Here is a 14,281-nt window from a genome sequence, read left to right as displayed (position 1 = left end):
GATTTCCGCAATCTTGTTCAAGGCGTAGCGGAACACCTTGGAACGTCTTTCGGACGTGGTTTCGGAGAGGCTGTCCAGCAATGTCGTCGCCCGGTCGAGCTCGTCAAACGTGGGCCGACGGCCGTTCGTTTGTGCCATGAGTTCAAGAGCGCAAAGCGGAAACCGCCCATCGTAGCACTCCATCCACTTCCGGGCTATAGCGACTACTCGATCCATCGCCGCCAGAACGACTGGATCCGCCATGTCAGGAGGCTGCGCCTGTGCGGCGGGTTCGCCCTGCTCTTTCTGGCACTGGACGTGCCCTCCCGTGCAATCGAGGATGATGCCCAGCGTCGACAGCTTGTCACAGTCGGTCATGCTAGAACTATATACGCTTTGGGCAGCCTCGCGCACCCGAGCTAGGCTGTTCTCTGCTTCCAGAGCCCGAGCGGTCATTTCATGGAGCCTGGTCGTCTCGCACATGGGGCTCGGGTCTCGCGCGCAGCGCAAACAGACCGTGAAGGCGCAGTCGCTGTGGTAGGCGCAGAGCAGCTCGCTCGCGGGCAGCTCGAACGGGCTGATCAATGTATGCTGCACCTCAAACCTTTCAGCAAGCTTGAACAAACTCGAGCTCTTCGGAGTTGCGCCGCGGCTTCAAGGGCTGCCGCAGCTAGCCACGGCGGTGGACACCCCTAGGACGATGGGCGACGAAGTCGAGCGTCTCGTGCGTGGCTTCGAGGCGTACGCCGAGCGGTCCGGGCAGCGGATCGTGGAGCTGCGCGTGCCGGGCTGCGGGGCCGACGTCCACGTGACGGCGAAGTTCGAGAAGGAGGAGATGGTCGATGGGCGGGTCGGGGCTGCTCGGTGCGCGGCTCCCGACGCCGCCAACATTAGTTCTGGCATGCACGTGCCGGTCGAGATGGATGCGCACCTCGAGGAGCAGATGATCGACGTGACTCCAGAATCTTCCCCGCCCCTGGCAGAAGATGTCCTGCAAGACCATGAGCAGCAAGACATCCAGCAGCAGACCGTCACGCCGGCGGAGCCGCGAGTAACGCGCCCGCTAGTTCAAGACAGGAATCCGAACGCGAAGTTCGACTGCCTGTTGAGATTGGCGAGACAGATTCGGGAAAACGTGACGAAATTGGCCGCGGCGAACCACTCGTTGATCGAATTGGAACTAAAAACTCGCCAGGAAACGACGCTCAGAGCGATCGAGTCCCACGAGGAATGCGCCAAGGGCGTTCAGCAATTGCAAGCTAAAATCGTGGAGGCAATCGCCGAGATCGACACGCCGGAGCCCCAGGTCGCGCATCCGCGCGTGGAAGGCGCGAATTCAGAATTCAAACGAAACGCTCTGATTTCAATTGGGGCTCAGATTGTGGAGAATGAAAAAACGACCTTGAGGGAGGTCACAGAAGGTAACAAGATTGAAGCTGACATTTCGGATAAAAGAAACGCTCGAACGACCGCAGCCCACGCAGACCGTTGCCAGAGCATTGCGGAAATGCAAAAGGAGATCCTCGCGCAGCTCAAGGACATCCCCTGATTTGCGTGCAAGTCCCCCAAGGGTGCCCCTAAGACAGGTTCTAATTTTGAACCGGCGCATGCGCCGCCACCCCGGAGGACCCGAAGCCCATCGGCCGGACGACCGCGGTCTCGAGGGACGCGCGGCGCCGCTGGCGCTCGCGCTTCGTGAGCTCGTAGACCGCGCGCTTCAGCGCCGCGTTCTCCGCCTGGAGGCGGTCCGCGCGCGCCGTCGCCTCGCAGAGCGCGCCGGCCGGGTCGTGGCGCGGCGCGCCGGCCGGCTCGAGGGGGTTCGCGGGCGTCCGACCGCCGTCGAAGACCACCGGCCAGCACTTCTCGAAGCCCCAGGTCGCGTCCGCGTTCTCCGGGTGGCCCGCGTGGTGCGCCGCGACGCCTCCGTGGTCGTGGTCTACCAGGTGATGCGCCACCTGCCAGAACGTCGCGCTCCGCGCGCGGATGACCTCCCCGCTACAGGCCATCGTCGCGCCGTGCGGGAAAAACAAGTCGTACTTCCAGTCCGCGGCGAAGAGCGTGTGGTACATCTGGACCAGGCCGTGCGCCGGGTGGCCCGCCATCCAGCGCGGGACGAACTTGAGCGTGCCCGCGGGCACGTAGCCCTCGACGCGCAACGACCCGTCGAGCACCTCGTCCAGAAACGCGTAAAAGTCGGGCACCTTGTCCGTCGGCGCGGCCTGCGAGAAGACGACGACGGCGGGCAGCGCGTCGTAGTGATCGCGCACGTAGTCGATGTAGGACGCGCCCTCGCGGCCCCGGTTGGGCTTCGCGACGACCTCCAGACGTTCGTGCGCGAGGACCGCCGCCGGCAACTCCGAGCCCTTGTTGTAGATCGCGAAGCGGACGTTGGGGTACGACAGGATCCAGGAGACGTCCTCCTCGTAGCGCGCGAGCACGACCGTGACGTCCACGGCCGGCGCCGCGTCGTTGAGTCGGAGAGGCGACGGCGTGCAGGCGCGCTCGGTGTGCCACTGCCGCTTGCAGGCGACGGAGTCCACCTCGTACTGCCGATGGCGCGGATCCGACCGGTAGGCGTAGGCCTCGTAGCTCGTCCGCCGCGGCGGCGCGGGTTCAGGCGGAGCTGCTGCATCGGCAGTCTCTCCGGTCGTCCGTCGCGGCGGCGCGGCTTCAGGCGGAGCTGCTGCATCGGCAGCCTCTCGCCGCGGCGGCGCGGTTTCAGACGGAGCTGCTACCTCGACATCCTCTCCGGTTGGTTCCATCATGATCACAATGCGCCTCTTCAATAAACCCAACCTTGAAGCGCGGGAGAAGGTCGACGAGCGTATCGACGATCTCGATAGACGAAGCTCGTTTGATCGGAGGCGGCGGTCATGCTCCCCCCCCCAGCGCGCGCGCCGAAGAGCCAGGTGGAAGTGGTGGTTTTTAGAGGCGGTCGTGACCCCGGCGGCGCGCGGCGGCCGCGCCGCCGGGTCCGCGGAGCGACCCGCGGTGGCGCGGCCCCGCCTAGACCTTGAAGCCGCGGGAGTGGCGGCGGCCGCGGGCCTTCTCGAACTTGCGGCCCTTGGCGCGGACGTAGGGCTTGACGCCGCAGTGCGTCTTGACGGACGTCGTCGTCGAGCGGTGGCCAAAGTGCGAGTAGACCTCGCGCGCCTTCTTGGGGCCGCGGAGGAGCACCGTGTTGGAGCCCTTGGGCGCGCGGAGCGCCAGCTGGTCGAAGGTGAGGCACTCGCCGCCGGCCTTGACGATGCGCGCGCGCGCCGTCTCGGTGAAGCGGAGCGCGCAGACCGTCATCTTGGGGACCGTGAGCATGCGCGGGTCGTCCGTGATCGTGCCGACGAGCACGGCGATCTTGTCGTCCTTCTCGCGCATGAAGCGCGCGAGGGCCGAGAGGGACAGGGGCGGCCGGTTCGTGCGGCTCATGAAGAGGCGCTTGAGCACCGTCTTCACGAACGCGCTGTCCGTCCGCCGCGCGAGGAAGCGGTAGAGCTTCACGAGGAGCTTGAGGTAGACGTTCTCGGACTTGGTGTCCGTGCGGGCCTTGTGGCCCACGCGGCGGCCGCCGGCGACGATGTCAATGCCCATGGTTTCGACCTAAAGAGGCGGGGGGCGGCGTTGGATTTCCGGTCGACGGGCAGTTGGGGAGGGGATGCGGCGGGGGCGACGGCGGCGGTGGCGACGGCAGCGGCGGCGGCGACGGCGGCCCCGGACCGCTGCGCCGCGCGCCCGCGGCCGGGGGCCGCGGTGCGACGGCGACTGCGGCCGGGCCGAGACCGCCCGCACCGTCGCGCCGACCCCGGGCCCCGGGCGCGGCGCGACGGCGCGGGCGGCGCCGCACGACGTCCGCGGGACCTTGGGCCGGGGTCGCAGTCGTCGCGCGGCAGTCCCGCTCCGCGGACAGCCGACCGCGCGCCGTCGCCGGGGCGAGACGGCGTCGGAGAGCGTCTCCGGCGCGGCCGCGGCCCAGGAACGTCGCGCGTCGCGTCGCAGAGCCGCCGTACGATGCCACAGTGCCGCCATGCCGTCACGTTGTCACGCCGTCGTCACAGGGTGGGGGAGGGCAGCGCGCGCAGCTCACCTTGAGCGAGGACGACGGTCCGAGGAGCGAGGACGGCCTGAATCGCCGACGGGCGAGGGTTTGGGATTGGGAAGTTCACCTCCGACCATAGGCACTTTTGGCTCCGGGCAGCCGAAACGCGATGGACGCCACATAACATATGCTCCAGTGGCACGAGTTCCTGTGCTGCGGCGAGGGCGCCAGCGAGGGCGACACGACGGCGGGCCCCGTGGAGGTGCCGCTGGACGAGGACGACCACGAGAGCGAGGGCGGGATCGCGGGGCTGGCCGTCGGCGGGATGAGCGGCATGGCCGGCGTCCAGTTCGACGGCGGCAAGGGGAGCCGCGGGCGCGTCGTGCCCCTGGAGCTGCTGGCCATCAAGGCGAAGCACCTCGGCAAGGACGACGCGGACCGGGAGGCCGTGGTCGGCCAGCGGCGCCGCGCGAGCCGGTGGGTCGGCGCGCTCCGCCCCGACCAGCGCCGCGCGTCGCGCGTCGCCCTCGAGCCGCTGCCGACGCTGAGCCGCCAGCAGGTGCGCATGTCGCAGCTCGGCGAGGCGCGGCGGGGCGACGTGGTCGCGAACGTCGAGAAGGCGTCGAAGCTCGCGCGGGACCGGCGCGAGCCCGAGACGAAGCCCGACGCCGCGCTCGAGGCGCGGCTGGGGACGCTGAACCTGAGCCAGCACATGATGCAGGGCGACGGCAACTGCCAGTTCCGGGCCTTCGCGTTCAACTTGTTCGGGACGCAGAGCCACCACCTGGTGGTGCGACGGGCGGCGTGCGAGCAGATGGCCGCCCACGTCGAGTACTTCGCGGCCTTCTTCGCCGACGAGGCCGAGTTCCGCGACTACCTGCGGGGCATGGCCCGGGACCGGACCTGGGGCGACGAGCTCACGCTCCGCGCCGTCGTCGAGGCCTACGGCTGCGTCGCGCACGTGCTCACGTCCGAGGCGCGGAACTGGTACCTCGTCTACACGCCCGAGTCGACGGACGTGGACCTCGCGGCGTCGTCCGTGCCGGAGAACTACCAGGCGCCGCCCCAGGGCAAGGAGGTCTTTCTTTCCTACGTGTCGCCCGTGCACTACAACGCGGTCGTCGCGTCCGTCGCGTCGAAGGGCGCGCCGGCCTACGGCGAGGCGCCGCCGACGCCCCGGCCCATCGACTCGCCGCGGCTGTCCTAATTCGGAACTTGTGTGGTCCGGGTGGGCGGCGGACCCGGAGCGAGATGTCGCGGCCTGCCGCGCGCGGACCGCGGCTCGCCGCCGCCGCGCGGGCTGCAGCAAGAGCAAGCACATCGGCTGCGTCACCAGCACCGCGTGCTAGCCGCAGCTCGAACGCACTTGCTCGAGCGCAACGCTTGCTCGAACGCAGCCATGCTCGCACGCATCGCGCGCCGCGGCGCAAGACCCGCGCGCTGCCTGTCGACGAGACCCGCGAACCAAAAAGCCGTCGAAGACATGCGTTCGAACTACACGAAAGGCAGCCTCGACGAGTCCAACGCCGGCGACGACCCGCTGCGACTCTTCCAGCGCTGGTTCGACAAGGCCGTCGCGGCGAAGCTGCTCGAGCCGAACGCGGTGACGCTGTCGACGGTCGACGCCGCGACGATGCAGCCGTCGAGCCGCGTCGTGCTCCTGAAGGGCTTCGACGAGAGCGGCTTCACGTTCTACACGAACTATGCCGGCCGCAAGGCCCGCGAGCTGGCGGCGACGCCGAAGGCCGCCATGAACGTCCTCTGGCTGCCGCTGGAGCGCCAGGTGAGAATAGAGGGCACAATCGCCAAGGTCGGCGCGGCGGAGACGGAGGCCTACTTCCGCTCGCGGCCGCGCGCGAGCCAGATCGGCGCCTGGGCGTCGCGCCAGAGCGCCGTCGTCGGCTCGGCCGCCGAGCTCTCGGACCGCGAGGCGGAGCTCGAGCGGCGCTTCGAGGGGCGCGACGTGCCCCTGCCGGATTTTTGGGGCGGCTACCGGCTCCGGCCGACGATGATCGAGTTCTGGCAGGGCAAGCAGAGCCGCCTCCACGACCGCATCGCCTTCCGCGCCGCGGACGCGGGCGCCTGGACGCGCGAGCGCCTCGCGCCCTGAGTGGGCTTTTAATGGAGCGGGGTCTTCTTCTTCTCATCGGCGCTCTTTTGTGCGACGCCGCGTCTAGACGCCGCGTCCTGATGCGCTCGGGACCAGCGGAGAGGCCCAGGCTGCAGCTGCGGTGAGTCGCCGCGAGCCTGCCGCGGCCGACCGACCCTGGACCGACCCCCGGCCACAGACAGCTCGACGATAGCCGCACTGCGGACTGGATTAGCACGACGTGCCGCAGCCGCAGCAACGTCGCAAACCGCGCCGTCGAGTAGCGCGAGGTCGGCTCCACACCTGCGAGCTCGTCGCGACCAAAAAAAGAGACGATGAAGCCCGCGCACGAAGTGATGGACCCGTCGCCGGAGCTCGAGCGGGTGATCCTGAACTTCGGCCCGCTCGACTACCTGACGATCGGCGCGTTCACGTTTTTCAACGCCGCGGGCGGCTACGCCTACGGTGCGCGCGCCCCCCGCCGCTCGCCCCGCGCGCCGCGCGCGCGTCCGACGGCCGCTCCCCCGCAGGCGGCGTGCTCAAACGCCCGACGGCGGGCACGATGGCCATCCTCGGCGGCCTCGCCGGCTTCCTGCACTGCTACACGCAGACGAGCTTCAAGCTCATGGGCATCAAGCCGGGCGGCGGCTGGTTCTAGGTCCGCGCGGCGCGCGAGCCGGGCGCGCGCGTAAGGCAGCCGGCTCCTGTCGCGACGGCGTCGTCGTTCGGCGGGGCGCAACAAATCCGCGTGTGTGTCGGGATTTGATGCGGCGCGGCGAGAGGAGCCAGGGCATGCGTCGCGCTGCCTCCGGGTCGATCCGCCGCGGGCGGCCCCGGGGCGGCGCGCGAAGCCACAGCGGCTGCGCTGCTTCTCGACGCTGCGCCCACTTCTAGCGTGCTAGCCCGCGCAGTTACACGCAAGTTTGCGCTCCTGGACCCGCCGCAGACGCGCCTCTCGTCACTGCAATATGCGTCCTTGAAGGGATCGAGCAGGGTGAGGAGAGCAACATGATCTGCGAGCCGATGGCACGTGTTTTGTGCCTCGCGTCAGCCGCAACGGCGCTGGCATGGGGCGACTTCAGAACGCCGAAGCTCGCGAAGAACGCGAAGCCGTCGAAATACGCGCTGGCGCCGCCGACGGCCGCTGCCCAGGGCTTCGTCATCCGCGAGAAGCTCTTCAGCATCTCCGGCGAGGATTTCACCATCGAGGACGAGGCGGGCCAGCCGGCCTTCGACGTCGTCGGCAGCAACAAGGTGCCCTTCGGCCTCGGCGGCTTCGTCCTCGACAAGCTCGAGTTGCGCGTCGCGGGCGCGCGGAAGATCTGCGCGAGCATCGAACGGCGCGCCGTCGCGCTCGCCACGGCCTACGACGTCTACCTCGACGGCGAGTGCATCGCGAAGATCGAGCGCGACGTCGTCTCGCTGACGCCGTCCTACAAGTTCTTCTACGAGGCGGAGAACGACGGCAACCCGTGCTACCGCGCGTCGGGCAGCTTCAGCGAGCGGCGCTACGACATCTACGCCCGGGACGGCTCCGAGGTCGCGACGATCGGCCGCCAGCTCTTCGAGCTGCTGGAAGACACGAAGGACACGTATCACCTCCGCGTGGCCGCGGGCGTCGACGCCGCGGCCGTCGTCGCGCTCGCCGTCGTCATCGACGAGGACCACGACGAGGCCGACGCGAAGAAGGCCAAGGAGGACAAGGACGAAGGCGGCTGGTTCGGCAGGTAGTAATGTTATCTATACAGCCTGGTGACGCCCATCGTGGCCAAGAGCCCCAGGACGGACGCGAGCCCCGCCTCGTCGCGCGACACGGGCGCCTGGATCAGCCGCTCGAACGCGAGCCAGAAAGGCGCCGCCCCCGCGACGGTGACGGCCGTGCGCCGCAGGCCGGCCTCCGAGTCCGCCGGCGAGAACTGCTTCGTCAGCGCGCCGACGGCGACCCAGAGCACGGACAGGCACGACGACGACGCGACGACGGCCGCGAGCGCGGACAGGTCGGCGACGGTGAAGCCGGGCACCGCCTTGGGCGGGTTGTGCGTGAGCTCGCGGCAGAGCTCGCGCGCGAGGCAGTGGCACCAGAGGATGGTGACGTCGAGGCGCACCTCGAGGGCGTCGATGTCGTCGTCCGGCGCGGCGAAGGCGCGCGCGCGGTCTCTGCTGTGTTTCCGCAGCGGTGCGCGACGTGGTGTGGGTGCGACGAAGCTGTTCGCGAGCGCTGCGGCCCAGCCGAACCAGAGCAGCGCGCGCATGGCTCGACAGGGTGCGTGAAGCGCCGCAGCCGGCGGGCTCAGGATGACTGCTCTTGCAGGGCAAGTTGCGAAGTTGCTGCTGCTGCTACCAGGGTTAGTCCGGCTCGTCGACGCGCCTGGGCCGGCCCTGGGGCTCGGCGCTCTCCCCCGGCCGCCGGTCCATGGCGGCCGCGGAGAGGTCCCCCGCGGCGAGCGCGTCGCGGACGACGTCCGACGGCGGCGGGAGCTCCGCCGCCGCGGCCGCGTCGCGGCCCCGGTTCGTGCGCCGCGCGCGCCGCGTGACCTCGTCGGCGAGGCGGACGCGGAACTTCTTCGAGTTCTGCTCGCCGCCGAAGAGGTAGAAGAGCGGCCGGTAGAGGCAGTCCTCCGCGACGTCGAGCGCCGCGTACTGCTCGTCCGCGTAGTCGAGGTAGGCCTCGAGCACGTCGCGCCGCGACGCCGCCGGATCCGACGCCGCGCCGTAGAGGGCCGTGTCCGCCGTCGCGAGGAGGTCCCAGGGCTGGTACCACGCCGCGCGGCCGACCATCGTACTGTGCACAGGGGGTAGCCCGTTCCACCCGGACAGGTGCGCCGCGCAGTCCTCGAGGGACCGCAGCATGCCGTTCATGGCGAATGTGCAGTCCGGCAGGTCCCGCGCGAGCCTGTGCGCCACGTCGGGCTTCAGCGGCGGGATCGTCCGGTTCTGCTGCGTCGAGAACTTCTTGTCGAGGACCGCCTCGCGCGCGTGTAAAACAAAGTGGCGGCAGCCCGCGGCCCGCGACGCGCGGACGAACGCCAGCGTCGTCGCGTAGTCGGAGCCGCTCAGGTCCGTGCCCAGGCGGTGCTTGACCGTGACCGGCGTCGACGGGCAGCGGCGGATCAATTCGTGGACGATGCCCCGGACCTTCTCCGGGTCCAGCATCAGCCGCGCGCCGAACTCGTTGCGCGCCGCGACGACGTTGCTCGGGCAGCCGCAGTTCAAGTTGATCTCCACGCAGCTGTCGCCGAAGTAGTCCACGCACAGCGCCGCCGCGTCGCCGAGCGCCTTCGCGTCGTTGCCCCCGAGTTGCACCGCGACGGGCGCCTCGCACGCGTCGTGGCCCAGGAACTGCGTCCCGCCGAGGTTGTGCGCGTTGTGGTTTAAAGCGTTGTCCACGACCATCTCCGTGTAGAGTAGCGTCTTGCGCGACATCTGCCGCGCCATCCAGCGCCAGTGCCGGTCCGTGACGCCCATCATCGGAGCGACGGAGAAGGGGTAGGCGTAGGGCGGCGCGGCGCTGGAGGACGTGCCGTCGCGCGGCGCGCCCGAGTCGTCGAAGGACGCCATGGCGTGTGCGCTGCAGTGCTCAAGGGTGCGAAGCCATCATGACGGTGTTCGATCGATCGCCCGGCGGGCCGCCGCATGGACGCGTCCGACGCCGTCGACACCGACGCCGTCGACACCGACGCCGTCGACGGCGCCCGCGCGGCCGACGGCGCCGGCGCACGCCCCAGCGAAGACAAGACAGACCACCTAGTAATAGAGCACCGTCGGCTGGGACGCGTTGTAGAGGACCTCCACGGACGCCTTGGGCACGTGGCCCGGGAGCGGGAAGCCGAGGTCTAGACAGAGGAAGAAGACGTAGCCGATGTAGAGCGCGGGCAGCAGGAGGCCCGCGGCCATGTCGATCTTCCCCGCGAGGGCCCGGCCGATCTCCTCCGTGAGCTCCTTCGTGTCGTTCTCCTCGACGACGCCCTTGTCCGCGAGGAACACGGACGACCGCCCCGAGTCGAAGCGCTCGAGCGGCGGGTTCCACTCGTACTTCTCGCCCGGGTCGCCGCCGCCGTCGTCGCCGGGCGGCCGGAAGATGCCGTCCGTGAGGGCGCCGAGCAGGTCGCCCTCGCTGCCGCCGACGACGGACCGCGCGCTGTCCGCGCCGACGACGGACCGCGTGGAGTCCGTCGCGTCGAGGGCCTTCGTGGACCCGGCGTCGTCGAGGCGCGGCGGCCGCGGCGGCGCGTCCGTCCGCGGCTCCGGCGATATGGACGAGGCGCGCTGCTTCATGAGGCTCCGCCGCTTCACGGCGCCGACGCGCCGCCGGTGCTCGCGGTCGATGAAGTGCTTCAGCAGGCCGCCGATCAGAAAGTTGTGGCTCGTCGCGAAGACGTTCGCCTGGCAGATCTTGTCGACGACGGCGTCCCAGACGTCGAAGGGCACGGGGTCCCTCCCGCAGAGGCGCAGCACCTGCTTCATCTCCTTGTCGCTGAGGCCCAGGGACCGCACCGCCTTGCGCAGCTCGTGCTGGTCCAGCACGCCGTCGTTGTCCTCGTCGGCGGAGAAGAACGCGTCGAGCAGCGTCCGCCGGCTCTTCATGCCGTTGTCCTCCGACGTGACGAGGCAGAGGCTCACCGTGACGATGGAGACCATGAGCGTCAGGAGCGCCGTCGCGAAGGAGCTCAGGTAGATCTTCTGGAGGAAGGTGACGACGTTGTTCTTGGGCAGGATGTCGACGACGATCCACAGGATCGCGACGATGGTCAACACCACGGTGATGCCCAGGCCGATGCGCTCGCCCGCCGCGGGGTTCACCAGGAACGTCAGGAACCCGATGAGCGTCGACATGAACAACGGGAACATGAGGCACCAGATGTAGAACCGCGACCGCCGCTTCAGCACGAGCGTGTACCGCAGCGCGTAGTAGGGCGTGCCCGGGCAGCAGGAGTAGTACGTCTCGGCCCGGTCCGCGAGGACCTTGACGAGGTCGTACTCCTCGATCTCGCCCAGGGAATCGAGGTCCAGCCACGTGCTGTCGCGGAGGTCCCGGCCGCCACGCGACGGCCAGATCTCGACGCCGAGGCCGTCGTAGGCCCAGGCGCCCACCGTGAAGTCGCAGCGCTGCTTGTCGAAGGGGAAGAGCGCGAGGTCCATGTCGCAGAACAGCGTGAGGTGCAGGGGCCGCGACAGGAAGACGCGGCCCTCGTGCGACACCTGCGCCGTCGCGCTGTTCACGTCCGAGAGGTACGTGTACTCGCTCGGCGACGACTCGAGGACCTACAACAATAAACATAAATAACTCAGCAACACGCGCGAGACGCCGGCGCACCGACGCCCGTGTCCGGGACCCAGATCTCCTTGTCCTCCTCGTGGTACGCGACGAACTCGGTGACGTTGTTCCAGTCCTTCGGGTCCCAGCTGAGGCGCGCGTCGGTCCAGTAGTGGCGCCACCAGGCGACGACGTCCACGGTCTTGTCCGCCGCGTTGACCTGGATTTTAAAAATGGACGGGTGGATCTCCAGCGCCAGCGGCGCGTCGGGGATGATCGTCGGGTCGTAGTCCTCGAGGAGATGGGCCTTGAGGTCGCCGCCGCCGTTGGCCGCGCAGGCCAGGGCCGCGGAGGCGCCCGGCGCCACGACGGCGAGCAACAATGCGAGCATCGGGGGGCAGGCTATGCGCTACGCAGTTAGAACGCATCTCCATAGTGGTTAATGAAGCTCGATGAAGAGACATTTACCCTGTGTTGCAGCCAGATCAGCAATCAATGGCAATGCATAGATCGGCAGTTCTTCTCGGCGTCGTCGCCGCGTGCACGTCTGCGCTGCAGCCGTTGCGGCAGCGCCTCGCGCCGCGTCGCTCGAGCCACCGCCTCGCGCCGCGCGCCTCTTTGGAGGGCGCGACGCACGCATGCTCGCTCGACTTCGGCCGCGAGACGGGCACGTGGATGCCGCCGCGCTGGGCGAGCTACGGACGGACGGAGTTCGCGCTGGATTTGAAATACGCGGCCGGCGGCGTCGTGGAGGTCGTCGACGGCCCGCGGCCGCTGCGGGGCCTCGCGCTCGGCACGAACTACCGCTGGGCCGTCACGGGCGGGACCTGGAAAATCGACACGGACCCGAAGACGCGGCAGTCGACGCTCCGCGTCCAGCTCGCGCACGACGGCCTGAGCGTCGCGGACTGCGTCCTCGACGCGGGCGACGTGTCGCTGTCCATCCCCGTCTTCGTGGGCCAGTCCGGGACGACGGTCTCCCGGAAGGAGGGCCTCATGTCCGTCGTCGCCTACCGCCTCCTCGTGCGCAAGGAGCGGCGCCTGGTCGGGGTCTTCTACGCGCAGGATAAGCACGCTTAGAGCGCCGCGAGGTCCGCGTCGTCGACCGCGTCCTCGACGGCGTCCGCGGGCGTCGCGTCGAGGTGGACCGCGTCGAGGAGCTCGTCGAGCTTGATGGCGTCGGGGTCCTCGGCCGGCGCGTCGTCGAGCACGCCGCTCGGGTCCTTGTACAGGTTCACGCGGCCGCGCATGTCCCGGTCCGTCTCGAGCTGCTGCCGGAAGATCTCCAGGTCGCGCTCGCGCGTCTCCGCGGCGAACTTGCCCGCGTCGTCGTCGTGGGTCTCGTCGACGTCGAGGTTGTCGAGGCGCCAGGCGCGCTTCTTCGCGCCCGCGGCCTCGCCGTCCTCGTCGTCCTGCATGGACTGGGGCGCCTTGCGCACGAGGACGACGTCCGGCGCGCCGAGGCTCTCCAGATCCGCGTCGCATTCCCCGGGCAAATTCGTCGCCCGCAGGTCGTAGCCCATGACCTTGTCGCCCGCGCGCAGCAAAGCGCCGAGGTGCGTGCGCACGAGCAGCGTCGCGTCGTTGCGGCCGAGGTCGGCCTCGCGCGCCAAAGTGACGTCGGCGACGTAGCCGCGCACGAGGCGGACGCCGCCCTGCGTCGCGTGGGCCGACCGGCGCCGCTTTTTGGATTTTTCTTCGTCGGCGGGGGCCTTTTTCAGCGTCACGGGCGCGACGCGGTCGCTGTCGAGCACGACGAAGGCCTCGAGCTGGCCCGCGGACACCAATACTCGCGGCGGCGACCGCCAGTACGCGTCCGCGCCGAGCTCCGCCAGCTGGGCCGTGCGCGGGTCCACCAAGCGCACGACGGCGTTGACGGAGCGCACGAGGACGACGCGCGGCAGCGACCCTAACCGCGCCGCGGTCCGCGCGTCCAGGAGCACCAGATCGTCCTTGCACGCGGGCGCCAACTCCACGAGCGACGTGTACTGGTGGTTGAACAGGTTCGAGTGCGTGTCGGCGGACACCAACTTCTTCGTGTCCTTGACCTTCGTGGGCACGCAGTCGTTCAAAAAGTTGACGAAGCGCACGGCGTCGTTCTTCGCCTTGAAGAAGAAGTCCAACCCGTCGCGGAACTGCTCGATCTTGACCGCCGCGGCCTGGGCGTGCTTCTTGAGGATGACCTGCTCGAGGTAGAAGAAGGTGCGCTTGTGGTCCACGCGCTGGCGCACCTGGACGGACGCCGTCCAGGCCATGGACGCGAACGCCGCCTGGCAGTCGCCGCACTGCTGGTTCCGCACCACGAACTCGCAGAGCAAGGGCTGCTGCATGATCGCGCCGTTGTCCACCTCCTTCTGCACCGTGAGCTCCACCTTGAGGCGCATGGAGTGGGGCTCGGTCCAGATCCACGCGGCGTCCGCGACCTTGACGCGCTTGAGGCCCTTGACGCGCTTGAGGCAGAGCGCCATGAGCTCGCGCGACTCGAGCTCGGCCTCGACGTAGGTCGTCGGGCCCGCGCAGTAGCGCAGGCAGCGCCGGCACTTGAACAGGTTCGTGCTCGTGCAGATGCCCTCCGTGATGTCGATGCGCGCGCGCAGGCAGTTCACGCAGGTCGACGTCGGGTTCACGGACACGTCCAGGCCCACGCCGCACTCGCAGCAGCGGCCCAGGAGCACGTCCGGGCGCGGCGCGTCCGTGGCCATGGCGTCGTCGTGCCGGGGGGGCACCTCGACGCGCTGCATCGCGCCCTTGGTCGGCGGCGCGGCCGAAGCAGAGACGGGCGATGACACCAGGGGAGGGCAATATTGTCGGCAACGAGACTTCACAAAGCAGTTCACTTCAGTATCAAGGCTGATCTCGGCCGAGTTGTGTGTGTGCCAGCCCCTCGTCGCCTTCGGAAATTAACAATGAGTGATATTGTGCGTCGCCC

At 69.1% G+C, this 14,281-nt stretch overlaps 6 protein-coding genes across 6 annotated transcripts; 2 read left to right on the top strand and 4 right to left on the bottom strand.

Annotated features, from left to right (window-relative positions):
• Positions 1 to 2,890: 2,890 nt before the first annotated feature.
• AURANDRAFT_37496 (hypothetical protein) lies at positions 2,891 to 4,078 on the bottom strand (the record flags this gene model as incomplete). The annotated part of the gene is made up of 2 exons (XM_009038662.1): positions 2,891 to 3,573; positions 4,058 to 4,078. The coding sequence occupies one exon, from the start codon at positions 3,562 to 3,564 to the stop codon at positions 2,986 to 2,988; it is 579 nt and encodes a 192-aa protein (XP_009036910.1).
• A 643-nt stretch (positions 4,079 to 4,721) lies between these two features.
• AURANDRAFT_26419 (hypothetical protein) lies at positions 4,722 to 5,216 on the top strand (the record flags this gene model as incomplete). The annotated part of the gene is made up of 1 exon (XM_009038869.1): positions 4,722 to 5,216. One exon carries the CDS (start codon positions 4,722 to 4,724, stop codon positions 5,214 to 5,216), a length of 495 nt encoding a protein of 164 aa, XP_009037117.1.
• A 276-nt stretch (positions 5,217 to 5,492) lies between these two features.
• On the top strand, positions 5,493 to 6,119 carry PNPO1 (hypothetical protein; the record flags this gene model as incomplete). The annotated part of the gene is made up of 1 exon (XM_009038870.1): positions 5,493 to 6,119. The coding sequence occupies one exon, from the start codon at positions 5,493 to 5,495 to the stop codon at positions 6,117 to 6,119; it is 627 nt and encodes a 208-aa protein (XP_009037118.1).
• Positions 6,120 to 8,624: 2,505 nt separating this feature from the next.
• AURANDRAFT_12844 (hypothetical protein) lies at positions 8,625 to 9,611 on the bottom strand (the record flags this gene model as incomplete). Its single annotated transcript, XM_009038661.1, has 1 exon — positions 8,625 to 9,611. A coding segment is annotated over one exon (987 nt), but the record flags the coding sequence as incomplete, so codon positions are not given.
• Positions 9,612 to 10,958: 1,347 nt separating this feature from the next.
• Positions 10,959 to 11,743, bottom strand: AURANDRAFT_26293 (hypothetical protein; the record flags this gene model as incomplete). Its single annotated transcript, XM_009038660.1, has 2 exons — positions 10,959 to 11,360; positions 11,417 to 11,743. Coding segments are annotated over 2 exons (729 nt in total), but the record flags the coding sequence as incomplete, so codon positions are not given.
• Positions 11,744 to 12,414: 671 nt separating this feature from the next.
• On the bottom strand, positions 12,415 to 14,122 carry AURANDRAFT_70174 (hypothetical protein; the record flags this gene model as incomplete). Its single annotated transcript, XM_009038659.1, has 2 exons — positions 12,415 to 13,007; positions 13,080 to 14,122. The coding sequence occupies 2 exons, from the start codon at positions 14,091 to 14,093 to the stop codon at positions 12,429 to 12,431; spliced, it is 1,593 nt and encodes a 530-aa protein (XP_009036907.1).
• Positions 14,123 to 14,281: the final 159 nt, after the last annotated feature.

Source organism: Aureococcus anophagefferens (assembly GCF_000186865.1).
Source record: "Aureococcus anophagefferens unplaced genomic scaffold AURANscaffold_9, whole genome shotgun sequence".
NCBI classification, from domain to species: domain Eukaryota; class Pelagophyceae; order Pelagomonadales; family Pelagomonadaceae; genus Aureococcus; species Aureococcus anophagefferens.
This window is presented reverse-complemented; position numbering and strand designations above follow the sequence as displayed.